General features: G+C 41.8%; 5 protein-coding genes across 12 annotated transcripts in view; all 5 read right to left on the reverse strand.

Moving 5' to 3' along the window:
- The window catches only part of LOC6532491 (titin), a 128,327-nt gene extending 122,486 nt beyond the window's left edge, over positions 1-5,841 (reverse strand). For 5 of the 8 annotated variants that reach the window (XM_039374424.1, XM_039374423.1, XM_039374420.2 and 2 more), the window contains exons 1-6: positions 5,738-5,841; positions 3,655-3,906; positions 2,629-2,824; positions 2,293-2,406; positions 2,060-2,234; positions 167-916 (exon numbers count right to left, since the gene is read on the reverse strand). In XM_039374424.1, coding sequence (XP_039230358.1) covers positions 167-916; positions 2,060-2,234; positions 2,293-2,406; positions 2,629-2,824; positions 3,655-3,821 — 1,402 coding nt within the window. In that variant the 5' untranslated portion in view covers positions 3,822-3,906; positions 5,738-5,841. The remainder of the gene's footprint in view (positions 1-166; positions 917-2,059; positions 2,235-2,292; positions 2,407-2,628; positions 2,825-3,654; positions 3,907-5,737) is intronic. The other 3 variants (XM_039374429.1, XM_039374433.2, XM_039374426.1) reach the window with 2 other exon arrangements.
- A 3,643-nt stretch (positions 5,842-9,484) lies between these two features.
- LOC6532493 (probable serine hydrolase) lies at positions 9,485-11,083 on the reverse strand. Its single transcript, XM_002093203.4, has 2 exons — positions 10,856-11,083; positions 9,485-10,713 (listed from the first exon to the last, which is right to left on the reverse strand). The coding sequence occupies exons 1-2, from the start codon at positions 10,877-10,879 to the stop codon at positions 9,703-9,705; spliced, it is 1,035 nt and encodes a 344-aa protein (XP_002093239.2). The 5' UTR covers positions 10,880-11,083; the 3' UTR covers positions 9,485-9,702.
- A 114-nt stretch (positions 11,084-11,197) lies between these two features.
- LOC6532494 (probable serine hydrolase) lies at positions 11,198-13,316 on the reverse strand. Its single transcript, XM_002093204.4, has 3 exons — positions 13,170-13,316; positions 12,918-13,069; positions 11,198-12,789 (listed from the first exon to the last, which is right to left on the reverse strand). Exons 2-3 carry the CDS (start codon positions 12,939-12,941, stop codon positions 11,806-11,808), a joined length of 1,008 nt encoding a protein of 335 aa, XP_002093240.1. The 5' UTR covers positions 12,942-13,069; positions 13,170-13,316; the 3' UTR covers positions 11,198-11,805.
- Positions 13,317-13,638: 322 nt separating this feature from the next.
- On the reverse strand, positions 13,639-15,038 carry LOC6532495 (probable serine hydrolase). The gene is made up of 2 exons (XM_002093205.4): positions 14,819-15,038; positions 13,639-14,762 (listed from the first exon to the last, which is right to left on the reverse strand). Exons 1-2 carry the CDS (start codon positions 14,843-14,845, stop codon positions 13,830-13,832), a joined length of 960 nt encoding a protein of 319 aa, XP_002093241.1. The 5' UTR covers positions 14,846-15,038; the 3' UTR covers positions 13,639-13,829.
- An 81-nt stretch (positions 15,039-15,119) lies between these two features.
- Positions 15,120-16,514, reverse strand: LOC6532496 (serine hydrolase-like protein). The gene is made up of 2 exons (XM_002093206.4): positions 16,249-16,514; positions 15,120-16,117 (listed from the first exon to the last, which is right to left on the reverse strand). Exons 1-2 carry the CDS (start codon positions 16,270-16,272, stop codon positions 15,197-15,199), a joined length of 945 nt encoding a protein of 314 aa, XP_002093242.1. The 5' UTR covers positions 16,273-16,514; the 3' UTR covers positions 15,120-15,196.
- Positions 16,515-22,010: the final 5,496 nt, after the last annotated feature.

A 22,010-nucleotide genomic window follows, 5' to 3' on the forward strand; every position in this document is an offset into this window, starting at 1 on the left:
CGCAATATTTTTTTTTGTCATATACATGGTAATTATCCCAACAATTTTAGCATATATTTGTCAAGGTTCGCTGGCTATATTTCGAAAGTAGTTGTCAAGGTTTCATACATTTGTTTTACGAAAAGATTTAATTACATTAGTTAAAATGTTAAAATTTTAAACTCACCCAACATTTCCTGGTTGTTAGTGAGCTGCATGAGTAGCTGCTCAGCCTCGTTCCAGTCAAGCGATCGACTGTCCACCTCCACCACATGGTTACCGGTGGCCAGCAAATCCTCAAATTGATCGAGGAGGCGATGGAACCTGAGGGCGGTCATCAGTACATTTCTTCGTCGTTCCAATCGCTTTGCAAAGGAGCGACAAACGAACTGCATGAAGTCTCGCTGCGAGAGAAGATCCTGGCACCGGTCCATATCCTTCGCAGATGCCTGCCTTTCAGCGGCAAGTTTTTCGATCTTATAGAGCAGCTCCGCATAGCAACCGTAGGTCTCCCGGCACTCCAGTTCCAGTTGATCGTGAGCAGAACGCAATGCCTCACATCCCCTAAAATCACCGGCAACGCTCCTTTGGCGGCTGAGCAACAGCTCGGCCTCTTGCAGGATCCAGTTGGTGACGAAGGACACCCCCTCCTCCAAAGTACTGAGTTCGCGTGCCTCCCTCAGAGATCGCAGCAGTTCCAGCCAGGCAGTCCGGATGGCCGTCTGTTTCTTTTCGATCTCATTCAATCGCAACTCGATGCGGGCGCGCTCACAGACGAGATCTGGCGGCAGGAGGGGCTTCTGCGGGGAAGGTGCAGTGGTGGAGTGGGCGGGGATGGGCGGGGGACCCACAGGGGACTCCGAGGCAGGTGCGACCGCTTGTGGCGGCGGTGAATGCGTCTCGTAGACCTCGTTGAAGCGGGCCAAGATCGCGTTACCTGCACAATGCCGACAAGCAAAGAGAAAAGGGAAAGGGGTTGAGAAAATAGCAGACTGACAAAATAATCTGATCTTCCAAATCATTCTCTATTTTGAAACAATGCCAGTTCATCAGACCATCTCACTTATTAAATACCTTTTTGACTGTCATTTTCCAAAGTATAAGGGAAATATTTCTTTTAAGAAATCATCATCGTATTTTTCCGAGTGTATCTTATGGCTTTCATTGGGGAATCGGATCTAGCGCTTTTCACACATCCACAAAAGTGAAAACTCACGCCCGGAGTGGTTTTAAATCCCAGTCTGGCTCTTTGGACTGTGGCATGTGCCACCATTTCGTTGCGCATCACCGATTTTTGTGGCTTTAAGTGAAAGGTCACGATTGTCGTTGTTGCTGTGGTTGTCGTTTTGCCAAACCCACGCACTCAAAACAGAACTCGGTCGAATTTGAAGTCGCTGTTCAAAAATTGAAGTGTGAACATTGTGAAACACGGTTTGCTCAGGGCACAATGATCCCCAACCGCAAACGATTCTCGAAAATAACTTAATGAAGCCAGAAAAGTATTTGATTCTTGGCTGTGGCTTTCACAAAGTCTGAATTAATATGTGGAATTTATAAAGTCATGATTGCCTAAGTCCTACAAAAACTTATAATATGCGGAGTTTATTTCCATTTCCAATCAATCAAAATCAATCTTTCTAATTTTACAAACAATTCTCTATTGACAAATCAAAGCCAAAATAATGCCTATACAAGAATTGTATAAACTGTAGATTGTTGAATTATCTTACCAGAAGACACATTTCTACCGAAAAAACCTTCTATAGGCCTCAGTATCTAAGCTCTCCAAAGGCAATTTCAATGTTATTCAGTGCCGTTAAAGTCAACCCACAATAAAATCTACAACAAGCGGCGCGAAAAACAAGTTTGCCAAACGTGGGGCATTTCTAATTGAAAACACACAAAATTCAATGATTTACTTGTCACATGTGTGTCTTTCGTCCCGTCTCTGTCTGTCTCACTTAACTCGTTTGCTTCGAGGGCAAACCGAATTATGTTAATTGCTCGGGGGGAGCAAACAAAAAAATCAACAAGCGAACAGCTCAAAAAACAAAAGACTCAAGCGACGAACTCAACTCACCCAAGTCGATGGCGGACTCTATGTCGTTTTGGACTCCGGCATGCATCTGGGCGCACTTCTTCAGCTCCACATCCGCTTCCGCCGGCCGCAGAGACTTGTGCTCCCGCAGAAGAGCCAACAGTTTCTCCATCGAAGCCAATGTTTGCACATGCGACTTGGTGAACTCGTCGATGGACTGCGAAAATATAGCCATTAGGTGCCGTTTCGAACGGTGCAGAAATTGGGGCACTTACCTTGCGCTGCTGCAGCCACAGATCGTAGTTGAACTGCATGGTGCCGCCCAGTTCCTCGGGCAGGTTCTGCGGCTCTATGAACTTGAACAGCCTCGCCTTCGACAGCACCAGGGGCTATTTAAAAAGAGCACCGTGAAAAATAATGAGTACAATGTGGAAACTGTAACTGCTATGCTGCAGTTTAATGTGTGGTTTATGTTTGTGGCATATTTTATTTGAAAATAAATCATTTCGATTTTTGGAACACAAAAAACTGCACACTACAAATCTTATTAAATCTAATTATAATTTCATTCATGAGTTGAGTTGTTGCTTCGACTAATGTTATTAGCTTACCTCTCCCTTGACCTGGGACTTGGTGCACGGCTCCACATGCTTCTCCCAGAAGCCCTCCGCCCTGACTAGATACAGATCCACATTGATGTCGCCCCCGAAGAGGGCGTAGATCTGGCGCACCTGCTGCCGCGATATCCGCGAACTGCTTTCCTGGGCATTGACCACCACACTGACGCCATTCTGCAACACCGAAGCGCTGAAAGAGATTAATGTCAGGTTGGTTAATCGGTTTGGAACTGGAGGAAAGCGTCTTTAAGTGCTTCATTAGCTTGCCAGTTAGGATTTGGCTTTAATCAACTATGCTTTTTCAGGGGAACTCTTGTGACCCATTGCCAGTTGATTGATCACAATCAATATATCCATAATTCATGTGGGCTCTTCTGTGTATTTAAAAGATTGGTTGATGGCTACCTCGTAAAATTAAACAATTTGCTTGTTGTGCCAATACATAAACAATCCAAAACGGAGAAATAACAAAAGAAGGGCGTTGCTGCAAAGCCCATAGGCAGTTGTTTGATCTTCAAATAGGTTACGAGCGGTATATAATTTTCATAAATTATTTTAGAGTTTTTTATTGGTAACATTTATTGCTACTACCATTTTTACAAATGTTTAATTTTAAGGTGTGCTAATAAAATGAAAGTGTGTTTAAACTGACTAACATGTGTATCAAGTTACAATGAATCTATGGACTTTAATCGAAGTATTATTATTTAAAAAAAATCTTATGGCTTCAAACAATTTAAATTATTTAGTCGTCTTAAATCTCTGACACTTAGCATATAAATAACCAGATTTTGTGTGGCGTTTTCCGCTTTTCGAGACCCGTTTTGAGACCCCTCCCAGAGAGCCGTGTCTAATGAAAAGTAATGCATTAAAGACGACAAAAAATGAACCTTCATCATCTGCGGGCGATTTGCATATTTCGGCCATATGCTAATGAGTCGTCGGCATTTCCACTGCCGGTTTCTAAAGTTTCTATGCCTAATGGCAAATGCCTAATGCCACTTAATTCCCGATTCTCACCTGAGAGACCGCTTCAGATAGTCCAGAGTCACCTGCAGATAGCGGCGATTCCACAGCTGCAGATCGTTGAACGCGTTGACAACGAAGATGATGCGCTTCTGGCGATCGAATCCGCCGGATAAGTAGGCACTCCGCGTCTGCAGGGCGTTCAGCACGTCCTCCTCCATCTATAGGGAGTTTAATGATGGGATCGCGATGATGATGCGGCTTTTCTAAATGCTAATTGAGGCTCTTGTCGCCTTACTCATTTTGCTGCGAAGACAAGGCGGGATTAGGATTTTCTTTTTGTTTGCAGTTTGCTGTTTGGAAAAGCTTGAAAATTAATACAAGTCACAGTTATGCGAGTTGTTTTCCTTTCTGTGGCTGCTGCTGCTGCTGTTTTTCTTGCCGCTGCACAATGCTGCACATTTCCAAATGCCGCGAGACTTTGTTGAGGAACACGTTTGACAAGTTGCAGCCAGAAACTTCGGTTGCCTTTACTTTAGTTTAGTCCAATACACCGAGAAAAATTCTCAAACGTTTAATACAACGGTTTGCCTTTAAAAGATGCAGGCCATTTACCGGAACCATTCTACGCTTCATTCATTTGTTGAATCTGAATCTATAAATCGCATTATTATGAAATATTGTTAAGGTCTACTCAATTTTTTCCAGTGCCTAGCTAGTCTCCACATGATTTTCACTGTTTCTATGTTAGTTTAGGAGATTTTTGTTGGCTTTTTCAGTTTGGGGGTCTATCTCTCTGGCCTAATGGAAAAATTCCATTTTTGCGCATGAGTATTTTGACACAAATTGGAGTTTTAGCTCTTTTCCATGCCGGCCAGCAGCAGTTTGAACTTAATTTGTCGGTTGATAAGGGGCGCGCCAGACCAACCACTATAGTATGGTAACATATATAGTACTCGTACATAGAGGAGGAAAAGAGCCAAGTAATTCTTTCACTTGTGAGCAAGAAGTACGTGCCAGAAATCCTGTTTGCTGCCAGTCTATCTTACAGTTATGCGTAAGTGGTCGATGCCTCTTTTCCTGCCTCTCACTCTGCCGCAACTTGCTCCGTTTTTTCTTTACTCTTCCAGAGAGTATTCGAATATCTGCTTGATTCTTTTTTAATAACTTAATATATACATTTTACCAAATTGATAGAGTTATATTATAGAATGTTACGTTAGAAGCAGAGAACGTAAATACGATAAGGGCACATGTTTAAATTTAAATTCTGCCTCATAAGTGTATTGAAGATTCGGTTCCGCAGTCCCAACTTCCTTTCCCGTTTTTTGTTCTATGTTTGCAATCCAATTTGCACTACTTGGCTTCACTGCGAGTTTTGATGGCAGGAGCGAGCAACCTGTTTCTTTGGCCGCTTTTGGGAAGCTGTAATAATTGTCATAGCCTAGCGGTTTGCACCCCCCTCCTAAAGCCCCTTTGCAATGCACTTTACTACGCCCCTTCCGCATTGAATTTCAATTAATGGCAGAGGACAGGTAAAAACAACCTTGCAGCAGCAACTTTGGGATGGGGGCATACTTATTGCTGGTTTCAAATGTCAGTACGAAAATTTCTTGCAAATATGAGCGGAGTTATGTATATATTTTTATATCCCACTGAGCTCAGCGAAAAACCTCACGAAAAGGGTAGCTGAAAATTGAGAACCCCGTGGGGCTCGTAATGCCTTGAATCTTTGGAATCGGGCACACCTTTCGGCCTAAAAAAATCACTTCCAAAATAGACACAAACAACAAAAACCGTTTGAGCTGCTGTTTTGTTTTCTTTCAATTTCGTTAAACTTTCTTGAGAACTTTTTTTGGGTTTTGTTTTCCTCGGCAGGGCTTTTATTTTTTTGTTTTATGATATGGCGATAAGATCTATGCCAACGACGACGGGCTGTTAAATTAATTGAAAAGTTCAGCGGCAGCAACAACAAAAGTCATTAGCATTTCTCCACACAAAATTTGTTTTAACAGCTGACAAATGTGTTCGCTGTTTTGAAATGAGTTTTCAGTTGATTTTGCGTGTTGTTTAATGTGGGGTAACTCCACTTGGTTCCGACATGCGGAGCGACTCTCCTTATCGATTGGGGTCTTACTTTTTTGTATTTCGAAACGAATTCAGTTCTTATCGCTCTTTTCGACACCTGAATTAAATCGAAAAGAAAAGACCGATATCGTTCATCCGCCCCGTCCGCCCGCGTGGAAGTCTCGCGCTCAACTGAAAGTTTCCCAATCTTAGTTTCGATCTTAGCCATGATCGGTGCCAACCAAGTTTTGGTTCGAGTTGCGGCTCGAAGTGCGTTCGAGTTGCAGTTGCTTGCATGTCAGCTGTTTTTTGTTGCATTTCAATTGATCGTGAACTGTAGTATTTCGTATTTTCATGTTTTTACTGAGCTGGCTGATTACCCGCACGTTTTGCCCTTTTTAGTGGGGCGCCTTGCAAACCGGTTGGGATTTCTTTTCTTCCGAGTGCAAAATTAAAACAAAACATGCGTTTTGTCTGCCTTGGAGATATCGGATTCTGTGGGAGCACTCTTTAATTTTCTTTACTTCCACTTCTTTTCTGCTTTTATGGGTATGTTGAACCTGGACAGAAAGTTTTTCATGTGGGAATCTATTTGAATGGATTTCCAATGAAAGAATTAATCGAAGTGCGAGTATTCTTGTAACTATACGCTTAAGTTTATCCCCAATTAATTTGCTTCTCTCTGTTAATAATTATTTTAGGGCTATTTAGGGTAAAATCCATTCGATTCCGTTGTATTTCCTACTCACGCACTCGATTTTGTTGTTTTATTCATGTAGCCCTTGACGTGGGAACTTTTAGTTGTGTGTGCTGGGGGTTTTCAGACAATACCAGGAATTTTTGTCCACTTCAACATCTTCCGCTTGGCAAAGGAAGAGTCCTTGGAAATGCAAAAGCATATTTAGTATGCTTCTCTGACAGCGCAAATATCAAAGATTTATTTCTCTTTGCGGGGTAAATGAAGAAAAAAGGAGCAGCCCAGAACCGTTTTAGGCTTCACTTGCTTATGAAAGGGGACAAAAACAAACATCTCCACCAAAAAAGGGTCACTCCATTGAAAAGCGGCGTAGGAAAGGGGGTCTGTGAGTTACGACCCTTATAAACATGTCAATCACAAGTAAATTGTTGCAGATTTAATGGTCGTCCAAGGAATGTGGGTCTGGCAATAGGAATCCCGCCCCGACAGCCCGAAATCACTGAAATGCAAACGGATTTCCACTGCTGTGTCAGCAGTGTCGAAAACCAACGAGCAATACAGTACACTTTCCTTAGATGACCAAAAAAATAATAAAGGAACGAAAGATATAGATTTTGGTAAAATAATACAAATAAATTAACCAGGACCTTTTTTTTTAATTTGCATTTTTGTAACAAGTATCTATCGAATCTATTTCTCCGACAGCTTACTGTACCAAAAAGCGTCCCGCCATAGATTTTGCTTTCCATTTCACTGACTCCCATGAATTTATAGGCAATCTTTGGAGGCCTAGGCGCGATGGTTTTGTTTAATGAAACTTAAAGTGCGTGCCGCAGTGCTCGGGCACGTATCCTTGAGATACTTGTGGGATGCTTGGTGGCTGAGGAGAGGGGAACTGGTAGCTGATGAAGTCAGGACTGCACTCAATTGCAATAGCCGACCGCAAAATGGCGTCGAAAGCACTTCCGTTCGAGCAAAAAACAAGAAATCATGCAACTGGGCATCATCGGACGTGAAAAGCTGCTGTTTTCCTTTTCCCTTTTTTATTTTTGTTTTTGTTAATGCTACTGGCTGAGAACGAGAAATGGAACCCTTCCCCCGACAGCTTTAACGGCTATTAGAAAATTGCGAAAATTGCGCACACGTTTTGGCAGAGAGAAAAGCGGGAACGTTGCATGTGGCAGGGCAATCGAGTGCAGTTTGTGGCCTCAGATTTATTGCACCGAGCTGGAAATATTCGAGATGGCCGGCTCGCATTTTAAGCAGTTTTCGTTAAGTTTGGTTTATTAAGCCCCACGCCAGGCCTCTGCATAATTCATTCGGTTTAAGGGTTTTCCACCAATTCATTTCAATCAGGCCGAGAGAGCAGAGGGTCTCGGTGGTCGTGGCTCGTTTTAAATCATTTAGTGTGGTAGTTCTGGCCGTTTTACGGGCCCGACTAAAGGAGTGCCAGGTGATGTTTATTGGACGTATGCATGCCGCATCGAAAGTGCTCCAGAATCGCTTTAAAGTTTGCTGGCAAAATTTACCGACTTCACCTTGAACACTTCTCCGTTTACGGTACAAGTTTATGGTAGATAAAACTTATTTAACTAGAGCTTTTCTAAAATATTTAATGAAGGTATTTTTATTGTTACATTGTTGTTCTAAATTGTGAAACGTCAATTAATTAATGTTGTTCCATATTTGTAAATATCCTCATACAATGAGTTTCATACAGAGACCGCAAACAGGGGATTTGAGTATGACAAAATATTTCAGAGAATTTTTCCAATTAACGCCGTGTTTACTTTAGGTATGCGCAAGTTCCCTGGCTGGATTCCCGTAAATCTTAATTTCACAGAAACGTTAATCTAGTGAAAACGGCGGCTTTCTTTCACTTTCATTAAGTGGCACCCAAGGTTGCCCCGCGAATTCATCAACTTTCCCGGCCATTAGCCAGGGAAACCCGAAACCGAAACGATCCGTTCCTCGAACGATTTCCTTAACCTCTTTAAGGCTCCTTAACCCAATATCACACCAAAAGAAATTGTTGCTGAAATCGGAGGCACCCATTCAAAGGGAATTGGAGTGCACACGAGCCGGGCATAGCCGGTATTCGCCCCCAAACTCAGTTTAATTTGCAAATCTAGGCATATGCCGTAAAGGCTTTATGGCTTCCACCTTAGAAACGCCAAAAAATGAATGGGGGAACCCTGCGGCGTCTCTGATTACAGGGAAAATATGCCACGTGTATGTGGTACACATATGTGTGCGGCAGTTTTAACTTTCTGAAATGGCAAAATCGATAGTGTAAGAAGGGAATTTTCTTGTATTTTCTTGCTTTTTCACTCGAAAGTTAATTGATTGAATTAGCCAGCCGAGCGATGACACAAAAAGGAGAAGCTACTTCCATAAATATTAATATGGGCCAATCAAAACAAATGACAAGAAAATTATGCGATACCAATGTTTAAAATTCAGCAACTTCCTGGGTAACAACAAAGTGTTTAAATTAATAAATGCCACTCCGGTTTCCACACCCACTTCATAATCGCATTTTCCCGCATTTCGTTACTAGGCGTCGCCCTAAAGGTAGGCAACGAAAATCCTCTCCGTCTTCCGGAAAATACATTTTCAATAAAGCAGTCTACTTTTCTGATGACAGAAAAGTTTCGCTGAAATTTTAGGAATTTAATTTGCATACATTTGTTTGGCTGATTACTAGCTATAACTCGACTTCAAAACTCGATGTAAGGACTTCATATTGCTTTTATTGGCCTTGGATGCTGCTTAACTTTTTTAGTGCCCAGGCATCGATATCTGTGGCATCGACTGCGCTAATTGTTCTAATGCGCTCAAGCCGTAAGCTGCTTAAAATTGCTGATATTGCAAGTTGAATACCAGCAGGGGACAAGGAAACTCTCGTGCAAGGACCTAATGGGAAGAAATATATCCACATATGTATATGTAAGACTGCCCTCCGAGTAATTGACGTCACTAAGGAAATAATCTACAATTACGAAGCAGTTGGAGAAATTGGGAACGATTATTGAACACTTAGTGTAGGTAGAGAAATGTCATACCAAGTTTGCAATTTAAAGAGTACGATGGGCCAACAAGAAGTCCTTATAATTTAAATTAGTTGTCTGCATTCTTGTTTTATTGGTATAATAAAAATAAAAATAGATATTTCCCTGAGTTGAATTACTAAGCATTAAACAAATTGTTGAGGTAATAATGGTTTTTCAACATCCATACAAAATCCATACAAAAGTGTGGTTCTAGTTATTCCTATGAAGTTATCTTATTAGTATAGAATTTTACATTTTATACCATAGGGATTCATATAAATGACATCACAGCTTGCTCTTTGCGTTCTTGCCCCTTTTAAAGAATCTTTCTTGTTCTCGCCGCCTTTCCTCGGCACTTAGTTGCTGCTCCTTGCCACTCAAGGACCACGAAGTGAGAGCCGGAGGTCGGTGGTGTCGGATGAAGGGCACTATGTAACGGGCACACTCCTCGGCGGCGTGAAGATGCACGTGATGGGTACCCTCCACCTCGTAGAACTCAAAGTGCGGATTGTTTCGGCGCAAGATGGCAATTGCCTTCTCGGTTTTAACTCCCAAGAAGTCAGACTTTGACCCTTTGATGATCAGGTAGGGCTTTCTCTGGATTCGGTTGGCCAACGCCTCAGAATATCCAGGTTCCATTATTGCCTTGGTATAGTATTTAACTCGTCCATCTCTGGAGAAGTAGAATCTATCTGGATATAGTTGCGACTTCATCACCTGCCGGTGAAGCAGGTGCTTTGCAAACTCTGGGGTCACCGAGTTTAAACTTCCTTTGGCCAGGACCTTGGACAGCTGTGCGAGAGTGTAGGAGGGAGGCTCGTGGAAGTTGCCCTCCTTCTGACGATCCTCTTCCACAAGGTGCTTTTCCAAGCTTTGGGCCATATCTTTCAGGACCGTTTTGGGGCCCAGTGTCCAGGTCAGCAATATGTCCAGGGAGATGACCATGTCCACTGTATGTGGTGCCAATGCTGTGTAAATGAAACTAATGATGCCACCCATTGAGTGACCCATCAGTGAGACCTTTGACCAACCGTACTCCTCCATCACTCGAGGGATGATTAACACGTAATCATCAACGCCGTAGTGCATTCCCTGCTGAATGTGAGCGGATCTTCCATGTCCGGGCAGATCGATGCAGAGCACTCCCACGTAGTCGGGAAGCAGGGGAATCAGCCGATCAAAGGTTCCCAGATTGTCCAGCCATCCGTGAATCGCCAGGATCGGTCGCTCCGTTCGATTGCCATACCAACGTCCGGAGATGGGACCCCAAGGTGCAGGTATTCTAACCTCCTTGAACTAGAAAGAAGCAATAATGCTTACTTTTTCATTAAAAAAAACACTGAGTGGAAGATATTACTACACACTTTCTATGTAAACAAAATTTGCCGGTACGCTTGACTTCCTAATTCGTCGGTAAGATTATTTCTAGCATACTCACATCGCTGAGCGACATAGTTCCCATATCGATCGGTGGCGTGCTGAACCTTGCCCGTCTGTAAAAGTTTCTCAAATCCAAAAATGAGTGGAGCCGCGTGTTATCTTAAGTATCTAAGAAATCCCAAATCACTCTGCGATTCAGAAACCGCACTTCTTTCGGCTACAACAGCTGATCTACGACTAATTTCTAATATTCTTTTTTTCACATGTGAAAGCGTCTGAAAGAGTACACCGAACTAAAGAGAAGGGTTTTGGCGCGTAAACAACTAACCAACTTTAAGAGAGCGAAGATAACATAAATCTCTAATCGAGATTTGTTTTATGAACAGCTGATGCCAATAAGTAGATACTTTAAATTTATTAGCTTTAAATCATTCCTATTGAAAGTGTTAAAATTAAAATGATGTGTTTATAAGTTCTTTTTATAACATATTTTTCCGTATAACGATTGAAAAAATTTGAAATCAATCAATGTTGTGCTAAGAATTGTGGGTGGGTATGGTCCAATTGTTCTTATCTCATTCTGTTGCTGGTTTATGATTTCTTTATTTGCTTACTCACTTCGCCTAATGACAAAGTTCCCATAAGACGACAGCCTTTGAACTTTGATTAATAGACTCGGTCCAGTCGTTGTGGTATTATCTTTAGTATCTGGCTAAGGCGACGGAGTACCGATTAAGAATCCGGAGTGCCATTTTAGAACTCAGGTGTAACAGCTGTTCAACGACTATTTCTAGGAAATTTTTGTAAAAAAAAAGTTCAACTATCAGAATTGTTGGTATATACATATGTATATGTAAATATAATTATCCGTGTCATATTATTGGTTAAACTACCATAGTTTGAAAGTAATACATGTAAAGTTACATTGAAAAATTACTAAAAATGTACCCTCTGATAGACTTAAAGGGATATCAGGTACCAGCTCAGCAATAGAAATGCGTATTACTATCACAACTTGCTGCGCTTTTTGTTGGTCCATGTGAAAAATCCCCTTGGTTTCCTCAATCTATCATCCTTTCCGGGTACAGTCCAGGAGGTCAGGGCAGGAGGTCTGTGATGTTGGATGAAGGGCACAATGTAACTGGCGCATTCCTCGGCGGCATGGAGATGGATGTGATGGGTGCCGTTTTCCACCTCGTAGAACTCAAAGTGCGGGTTGTCCTTCGCCAAAATCGATATAGACTCGTTGCAGCGGGCAGAGAGATATGGTGACAAGGAGCCCTTGATGATTAGATATGGCTTCTTGATGATCCTTCTAGCCATTTCTGCTGCAAGACCATCTTCAATGTCTATGTAGTGGTAGTGCTTTACTCGAATATCCCTCGAGAAGTAGAACCGTTCGGGGTACAGTTTCGACTTGGTCAACTGGCGGTGGAGCAGGTGCTTGGCCAGGTCGGGGGATACGGAGTTGAAGCTTCCCTTGGCCAGCACCTTTCCCAACTGGGTGGGGGTGTAGGAGGGTGGCTCGCTATAATTCCCCAGCTTCTGTCGCTCAACATTCACTAGTTGTTTCTCTATACTAAGGCCCATGTAGTCTATATCGTTTCTCAAGGGGAGCAGTATGTCCAGGGAGACGATCATATCGACGGTGTGAGGAGCTAGGGAGGCGTAAACGAAGCTCAGTACTCCGCCAAGTGAGTGTCCAATAAGGGAGACCTTTGACCATCCGTACTCCTTCATCACCAGTGGAATTATAAACACGTACTCGTAAATACTGTAGTACACTCCGGGTGGAAAGTGGGAGGATCTTCCATGTCCTGGCAGATCGATGCAGAGCACTCCTAAATAGTCAGGAAGTAGAGGAATCAGCCGATCGAAGGTTCCCAGGTTGTCCAGCCATCCATGGATCGCCAAGATAGGTCGCTCCTTCCGATTTCCGTACCAACGTCCAGAAATGTGACCCCATGGCACGGGAATCTTCACGGCTTGGAACTGCAAAGTTCATTAAATGTATTAATCACTTCGTAATCACTCTACCAGTTATTAATCTGTTGATAATCACTTGAGGTTACAAATTAATAATTGGTACCTATAATCGTCTATGAATCAGGTGTACTTACATCGCTCAGTGACAAAGTTCCCATTGCAGTGTAGTACTTGTTTTCCTTATCTTAATTTGTTCTAAATTGTTTGCAATCCGTTTATTTTCTGCGCGTCTTTCCGCTTTAACATTTTGCCGCAAACTAATGCTTTGGCTTTGATACTACTCAATCTGAAAACAAAAAGAGATATTTTTATTCTATGTTAACACTCTTAAGTAATAATTAAGAGAGAGAGATAAGATTGTGTTTGAAGTTGTATTTTCCGCTTACTGTTGTGTATAAAATCCTTAGAATGTTCCTCGTGTCACATCAAGTGGTTGTTAACTATTTTGTATTATTTATTAGTTAATTAGTTCATTTAAAAACATCCAGTTTATTGAAACACAAATGCCTTGATGTTCGCGAGCTGACTTGCCGAGGTTGAAAAACAAAAACATGAATTAAGCTTTTGGTGAGCGAAAAAGCTTACGAAGATTTCGGGGTGAATGGCAATATGAGATCTGTTACATTTAAATAGTACTTTTTACCTTAAAAGAGGGTCTAAAACTCCGAATATATAAACGAATAAATAAGTTGGAAATCAAATGAAATTGGTATCTTCTTTTCTAGCATTCTATCTTATAAAGATAAAAAAATAAAAATATAATTCTAATTTCATACCTTTTCCGCATAGCCAAAAAAAAGCCCTATGAAGCTCGTCAAGTGGTTGAAAAGATTATATGCAACGTAAAAATACCGTCTGTTTATAAATAAACTGGGTATAGTACTTTTATTACCTCTTTGAAGAGGTTATGTTCTTGACATTGATTACTACACATTCTTAGATTAAGGAAACTAACCATCTTGGAATTCATGCGTATGCTATTAAAACTAAATTATTTGCGATTGGAAGCAACGTTTTTGGATTATACTATAGATTGTACTACATAGCTATAGCTTTCCTTGGTACGAAGCTGCTCTCGACGGAGGTCGATGGTACTGAATGAAGGGACTCATATACTTCGCACACTCCTCGGGGATTTGCAGGTGAACGTGATGGGTACCGCTGTCTACTTCATAGAACTCAAAGTGTGGGTTATCCTGCGCCAAAATGGAAATGGCTTTGTCAGTGTGAGGGCCCAGAAAAGGTGACATGGATGCCTTGATAATGAGAAAGGGCTTTTTTCCAACTCCCCTCGCCATATCAGCACCCAGTTCCGCACTGATATCCCAGTAGTTGTAGAACCTGATCCGCCTATCTGTGGAGAAGTAAAACGATTTTGGATTAAGTCCTGACTCCTTCACCTGGCGGTGGAGCAGGTGCTGGGCCAACTCGGGGGTCACCGAACCCAGCGAGCCATTGGCCAGTGCCATTTCCATTTTCGGCACCGTGTAGCTGGGTGGCTCGCGCAAATTGCCACTCGCCAGGATCTCTTCCTGAATCATGTGCTGATCAAGGTTTCTGCGGAAGCTTTCGAGGGCAATATCAACGTCGAATTTCGGCAGCAGCACACAGTCTATGCAGATGACCATGTCCACAGTGTCGGGTGCCAACGTCGCGTAAATAAAACTGTAGAAGGCTCCAAGTGAGTGTCCCATGAGGGAAACCTTCTCCCAGCCAAAATGCTTCATAATCCGCGGAATAAGAAAGACATCGTTGTACACATCATAGCGTACTCCCAGGGGCAGGGGCGAGGATCTTCCGTGTCCTGGTAAATCGATGCAGAGTACTCCGACATGATCGGGGAGCAGTGGAACCAGGCGATCGAAGGTGCCCAGGTTGTCCCTAAATCCGTGTAGTGCCAGGATGGGGCGTTCCAAGCGATTTCCATACCATCGTCCCGAAATGTAGCCCCAAGGTGCAGGGATTTTCAGCTCCTTGCACTGCAGGGTTAATGAAATGGCTATGAAATTGTGTATAGGATCTATTGATCACTTACATCGGTAACTGGAAGTTGACTCAACATCGTTTTAAGTTTATGCAGTATACGGCTTTTCAAACGTCTTTCTGCCTTAACAATCAGTCACCGACTTCTTTTCATTTTTATGCTAGTGCTGCTGTTAATGTTTATCATATCAGTAATCGAGAAACACTTAAAAAAGCTGCCCGCATAAAAGCTTTTTGATTACGATACGCACAAAATAATCCAAAAGCCGGGGGGAAACAGTGTTCATAGGCTTGCAGCTGGCTTTATGAGGATGTAATTGTTGTCCTTTGTAGAAATAAGTTCTATCTTCGCATATATTTACACAAAGCTTTTATATCTAGTTTATTATACTACTTTCAAAAATATGTTTAATACATCTTGAAAGGCACATTAAAGTTTGCTGCTTTGTGGAGGCCTGTGATTTCGGATGAAGGGAACTATGTAGCGGGCACACTCCTCGGCGGCATGGAGATGGACATGATGCTTGCCGCCCTCCACCTCGTAGAACTCAAAATTGGGGTTATCTTTGGACAGAATGGACATTGTCTCGTCACATCGGGGTCCCACAAATGGCGATAGCGATCCCTTGATTACCATATAGGGTTTCTTCTCAATGCGCCTCGCCATTTCGAGGGCCAGACCGTTTTCAATGTCGAATATGTGGTAGAACTTAACGCGCCCATCTCTGGAGAAGAACACCTTCTCCGGGTACATCTGTGACTTGGCCACCTGGCGGTGGAGCATGTGATCGGCCAGGTGTTGCGGCACCGAGTTGTTGCTGTTCCTGGCGAGCGTCTGTCGCAGTTTACCCAAGCTGAACGAGGGCGGCTCATGTTCGGTGCCATCCGCCTGCCGTCTCTCCTCCAGCAAATAACCCTCTATGTCCTTGGTCAACTTGCTGGGATCCTCGATCCTCCGTGGAAGCAGTACGTCCAATGATATAATCATGTCGACTGTGCTTGGCGCCATGGCCGCGTACATGAAGCTCATCACTCCGCCGAGCGAATGACCCATTAAGGAGACCTTGGACCAGCCGAACTCCTTCATCACCCGCGGTATGACAAACACATAGTCGTAGACGTTGTAGGGCACACCCGGCGGTAGCCTAGAGGATCTACCATGTCCGGGAAGGTCGATGCAGAGCACTCCTATGTAGTCGGGAAGCAGGGGAATCAGTCGATCAAAGGTGCCCAGATTGTCCAGCCATCCGTGAATCGCCAAAACGGGTCTATCAGCTCGATTGCCATACCAACGACCAGCAATGTGACCCCAAGGCGCTGGTATTATCACCTCTTCGTATTGAAGGCGTTTCTAAATATATAAAATAAAAGTATTATTTATATTTTAAATCAGTAAAAGCAGTAAATATTTAAAACTACAACCAATGCAAGGGAATAAAAAATTCGACTTGCATTCCACTGCCTTTTGTTTTGATTACTCACAGCACTGGGTGACAAAGTTTCCATCACTTATTGGACTTTTCGTAATTTGAACCACCGAAAATGTAGTTTTCTATACTTTTGTTTACATTCTTATTCAATCAACCGTTTCTAAGGTCTCAGTCTTGAACTTCGCGCTTTGTTCCAGTTATTTTGACCAAGTATTATCTTTATTTATAATGAATTATAATTGCCAAAAAAAAAGCAACGACTTGAAACTGCGACGGCTATATAGCGACTAAATTGTTTTCGTGACAACAATCACCATGATCCCCGCAGCAATATAAAATCTAGGAAATATAAAATGAGAAAAAACACAGTAGTCATTATGGTATAAGTGAAAAAATAGAATAGGAATTAACCCATTTCAACAAATGTTTTTTAAGTCTTCCATTTTTAAAAAAGTAAATCAATTATGTTGAAAAATTTAATATAATTATACAAAAAAAAAAAACAATTATATTTATGGACCATATTTAAAAAATGTAATATAAGTGTTTAATAAGATATTCTAGTTGGTAGTTTGCTTAAACATTTTCACACTACGAGAACATTTGGTGTATAAGTTTCGTTATAAAATTTGCACATAGGTATAAGTGGGTTAAGGTCGAAGTGCAGATTTTAGGGCGCGCCACGCACTCAACACACAATTCTACACATATACCTCTGAGATAAGGGAACAAATTTGGGTGGCTTAGGTAAACAAACGCAATTCAACTGCGCTGTTATGTATTTGCGTGTAGTTTATAATTTCGGGCGATGATCCTCTTATCAGTTGCGAAATCAGTACTTTATCCACCGCGCTTGTATCAAGACTATGTTGAGTTTGAACCACTTGATGGTCAGCCATCGACGTTCGGTCTCAATAAACTGCCGTGGGATTCTGAGAATGTGTAGATTACTACGTGACCCTCTGGTAGAATCGAGTTTTCCACTTCCCGTGTCCACATCGATGCACTCGGTTACGCTATGTTGGCCCGGAGTGGTCATGTTTCTGGTAAAAGTCCAGTTTTTTCCTCTGACTTTTTTAGCACCAACGAGCACGTTTTCCCATTTTTCTGTAAGGGCTTTGGCGACGTTTACCTGGAAAAATTCATTGGAGTGGAGGAAAAAGCATACAAATCCAAAGATACCTAGTTTTTTCTATCACTAATCCATAAGAGAGTAGTGCTTTGCTCTAATGTAGGTCCATGTGCCTATTTCTGGTTATCCCACTGTCAACTGTACATCGTACTAAAAACTAATTCTTGTGTAGTTTACGTTTCTCTACTTTTCAGGCCATCACCAGGCATCTTCCTGCCCAACTGTCACACAAGTGTGACTACCTTCCGCTGTCTTTCCCCTTGACTGGATGTGGTTTCTGTGCAGTAATATCTGATCCCTTCCAAAGCTTAATTTGCATTTAGCAAAATTTCCTTATGCATTTCAATCGGGTGGGCAAGAAGCTGCAGCCATGATTTATCTTAAGTTTATGTCTGAGTAATTTATCATGTCTGCTGGGGTCATGACGTCACCTTCGCCTCACTCCGCCTTCCTGTTGTGTAATTTTCCCGAAGCAGGAGGCAATGCAAATTGTCCTGAGCTTTCCCCCAAAGTGAAAGTGCCATTTCACTGGCGAAATTTGTGCGTGTACTGGCCTTGGGTCTGAATCCATAATTTGCCTGTCAACGACAGCAAAGCAAAGTCGTCGTCGTCGCGGCCCCAAAAATTGTGCGCACATAATTGAGTTCAAGCATTTGGAGGCCAATTATGATTTCCCACTTTTCACCCAATTTTCTTTTGTCCCTTGGCGCGGCTCCTTTCACATCTCAATCAAAAGGGCGCGCAAAGTCCTTTGTCCTTCGAGCTTTCTCCGCGTGGCTTTAATTGCCTCTGCCACTTAACGTATGCAAATTAAATTTAATTCTTTTTCTTTCAACCGGATCTCTTTCGGTTTTTCGGGTCACCTTAAGTGGGAAAGCAGCTCACCTTCAGTTTGATAAATATTTATGATACTCAATGATAGTTGTGCTGAACGAGGAAAAAGGGTTGCCCATTTCCCCTTTATTTTTCTTTCTCCCTAAAAAGTAAATAAATAAATAAAACATACACTTGAAGAATGTTTAGCCTTGCACTGGAAGCATTTTATATTTTTTCAAACTTAAGTACTCTCCATGCTGTACGAAAATATCTATGAAAATGTGAGATTACTGAACATATACATTATAACATGTTTATAGGAATGAGTTATTCATGATACATCAAATGCATTCAGATAGGAAATATTGTAGCAGTGTTGTTCATCTTGGTGTACGGTAAAGTACTATATATGATGCTTTCAACCTGTCAGCGTAGCTCCCGAAAAAAGCCTTGAGCTGGGGATCAGCTTCACAAAGACACCGCCGGAAGTCTCAAGCTGATACGCATGCATCTGCCGAAAAAGGAGAAAAATCTTGCGAAAATGGCAGGAAAAGCGGTGGGGGAAAGTCGGGCAACCCGGCTATAATGCTCTATGTGTTGCTATTTTGCTTTTTTAGCCGGAATTTCTTTAGACCCAAAGAGGGAGTGAGATTTGAGCCCGAACAATGGATGAACTAAAATACCTGAGTGTGTGAGGAATTGCATTAAGAAATCATTTTCGTTTTGTGGCGCTCTCCATGGAGTTTTCGCTGGTTTTCACAGCTTTTGCACGGCCCTGCGGGTCTAACCCAAATGAATTATTTGAGCCAGAATGTTTCAGTCGGTGCATTTTTCTGGGTGTGCGGTTTTAACAGCATTTCTTTGGCTAATGAATTTGACTATTATACCAGCACATAAGAGCGAGGGTGTTTGCATTTGCATGTGTGTATAAATAATTGTATTTCCTCTAATTATACAGCAGAGCTGGAAATTTGCATTTGAATTCATGTGCAGTTTTGTAGGGTAGACTTACACGGACACACATCGTACCTTACAATTAAAAATTCCACAGAATTGCGAATGTAAACCAGAGTTTTCTGGCATGAAATTTGATGCTGAGTTTTGAAATCCTAAGCCTTGGGTGTATTAATTAAAAGATATGGAGATTTCAGGTACGTTGTGGAAATTAGATTCATAGAATATAAAGTATAACATTGAATACCCAAGCTCAAATATATCAAAGGTATTTATATATTTTATACTTATAAAATGAAGCTAACCAGCTCACAAATAATTTAGATCATTAATCAACTAGTTTACAAAGCTCACGACTCAAAGATTAATTAACTTTCCCAGTATATAAGTATGCAACTGCTTATTTTTATATTTAGTTAATCAAGTGCCCATAAAAGCCACAATCAAAAGTCAAATGGCACGTTTTCCGACTCAATGCTAATAAATTAATTAACCACAAAATTTATGATTATTACCGCAATGAGTTCGCTTTTTCTGGCGCCTTTTCTTGGGGATTTGGCCACGACTTTGCTTTACTTTCGGCTTTATTCATATATTTGCGGCCAAATGTTTCTACTGGCGCTTAATAAATAATTCCCATAATTTATGCATTGTCATACGCTGACTAATGGCGGCAGGGGCGTGGCACTTGACAGGCGGAATAAAGCGATTGTTTACATTCCGCTCAGTACGAGAACTCAATTGCCTCGCACTCAATTTGCAAGGGCGGCAGAAACGAAGATTTCATAATTCAAATCCTTCGATTTATGACCAGCTGGTGTATTGTCCTCCGGGGTTTATCGAAGCCTCGAAGGCGAGTCGAAGCCCGGCCAGCATTTCGCACTTGAGCCAACTCGCCGGCAATCGTAATTTACGGTTGCCCAGCCCAAAAATGCACTGCACTTGTGCGTAATGCCAAAGCAAGTGTTTGCCCAAGCGGTTCATACTGAGAAAAAATAAGCTTGATTTTCAAAATATTAATTCTTTTAAGTCACAAATGAATATATATTCAGCGCAAGGAACATTCGGCCGCAGGGACGCAAGAATCACTAAGTATTGAACGCAGTTTTGAAGCATATCGTGACTTACTTTCTAGAGTAGTTTCAAACTCCGAATAGTGAATGACAAATAAGTATTATTTTTAAGGCTAGAATTCATTCGATAAAATTTTTGTAAGTGTGAGTACTATCAAAAATGCAGTACCCACCCATAGTTCCCACCTCCCATGCGACTGGCACTCAACTGTGTTGTTACCGTATATCGGATCTTGTCTGGTCATAAATTTCCGTTTTTGGTTAACTCCTGCAACTGCTGCCTGTGCTACCAAATTCGATGGCTTTTCCCTACTTTTACCCCCGAAAGGAGAAGTACTGAGAGAATTCCGAGGGGAGCCATGGAGAATTGGATTCTCTGTTGGGCTTCCGAAAGAGGGGAGCATTTAGAAATTATACCGGCCTCTGCACATTTTGTTGATCCCCCGTTTGTAATTGGAGATTGCAGTTGAAAAGTTTGCCATTCAAAGTTTACTTTTTGATTCAGTTTTTAGAGCCTGGCGTTTGGCAATTTATACGTCTGCTGGGTATGTGTACATTTGTGTGTGTTTGTTGTGGGCTGTCTGCAAAAACTTTTTAACATTTTGACCAGTAATTGAACTCGACAAAATGTCACAAACACAGCTCAACTTTCAATCTAATTACAATCTCTCATTGCTACATTGTCTTTGCCGAAAACTGCTTGAATTTTTGGGGTCTATTTCGGTTTTAATTGGGGTCGAATTTGTGTGTGACAAGCTGAAAAAAGCATAAATCTTCGGCATTTCATCTGTAAAATTGCAGCCGAGTCACTTAGATGTGCAAATATTTTGCCTGACCCCTTCGCTTTTGGGTCCACTTCATGTTCATAGTTCTGCAGGCTGCAGATCTGGCAACTTTTCTAATTAAAAACAAATTCATGAATGCAATTTGCATGAAATTCAATTCAACTTTTTATCTACGGAGCATCTCAAGAGTGCGCTTTTCCAGTGAAACGGCTAGTGTTAAGCATACGCACCGTTGAACCGTCGTGTGTGTAATTGCGATCAAGATAATGTCCAAGTATTTTGGCCAAACCTCGAATGAGAAAGAAAAACCGGAAAGTAAACGGAAAGATGAAAAAAGCAAAACAACTGAAATGAATAAATGAGCGAAGTGAACGATGCCGCAAGTATTTCCAGTGAAACGTGCCACAGTGGCGGGCAAAAGTTACTGCACGTTCGCTGCATCCTTCGGATTGTTTATTTGCGCTTGCATTTGCATTTACTTTTATTCCACTTTCTGGCGTTTTCTCCCCCAATTCTTGGCTCGTTGCGCTCTGTTTGCCGATGGCGATGGCCGTGTAATTTCACTCAAAAACATCAACATCAAGTGCAGCAGCACAAGAACTTTGTTTTCCCCATTTTTCCTCAGCATTTTATTTCGAATGTTCACTCGTCGGTTGGCTTATTTTGGTATCAATGTAAATTTTAATTTGTTTCGCAAATATTTTGTTACTCAAGCGGACGGTGGAGCAGGCGAAACACCAATTGCGAACAGGAAGGATGCTTCTCGCTAATTTGCCTGCAAAGCATGTAGCAAGTTGCTGCGAGGAAATTTCTGAAAAAAATACGAGAAAGCCAGACTGAATTTGCCAACTGAAGTGTAAAACATACCCTTTAAATGGAGCATATGTATAATGTATTTAGGGAACATAACTTCATACATCATTTGAAGTATGGGTTTCGATAAAGAAATAAGTAAGTCATGTATGAAGTATAAATTTAAAGCAGTACGTATGCCAAAACAATTTTATGTTAGGATGTTAAACTTTCGATCAAACTGCAAGTTTTAGGTCCGCTT

This window comes from Drosophila yakuba, chromosome 3L (genome assembly GCF_016746365.2).
Source record: "Drosophila yakuba strain Tai18E2 chromosome 3L, Prin_Dyak_Tai18E2_2.1, whole genome shotgun sequence".
Classification (NCBI taxonomy): domain Eukaryota; kingdom Metazoa; phylum Arthropoda; class Insecta; order Diptera; family Drosophilidae; genus Drosophila; species Drosophila yakuba.

Excerpts from the sequence above, each read along its gene's own strand:
- LOC6532493 (XM_002093203.4), bottom strand. The coding sequence starts at position 10,879 with ATGGGAACTATGTCGCTCAGCGAT. Across the intron at positions 10,714-10,855 it reads GAACTATGTCGCTCAGCGAT|TTCAAGGAGGTTAGAATACC; the intron begins GTGAGTATGCTA and ends GCTTCTTTCTAG.
- LOC6532494 (XM_002093204.4), bottom strand. The coding sequence starts at position 12,941 with ATGGGAACTTTGTCACTGAGCGAT. Across the intron at positions 12,790-12,917 it reads GAACTTTGTCACTGAGCGAT|TTCCAAGCCGTGAAGATTCC; the intron begins GTAAGTACACCT and ends TGAACTTTGCAG.
- LOC6532495 (XM_002093205.4), bottom strand. The coding sequence starts at position 14,845 with ATGTTGAGTCAACTTCCAGTTACCGAT. Across the intron at positions 14,763-14,818 it reads GTCAACTTCCAGTTACCGAT|TGCAAGGAGCTGAAAATCCC; the intron begins GTAAGTGATCAA and ends TTAACCCTGCAG.
- LOC6532496 (XM_002093206.4), bottom strand. The coding sequence starts at position 16,272 with ATGGAAACTTTGTCACCCAGTGCT. Across the intron at positions 16,118-16,248 it reads AAACTTTGTCACCCAGTGCT|AAACGCCTTCAATACGAAGA; the intron begins GTGAGTAATCAA and ends TTATATATTTAG.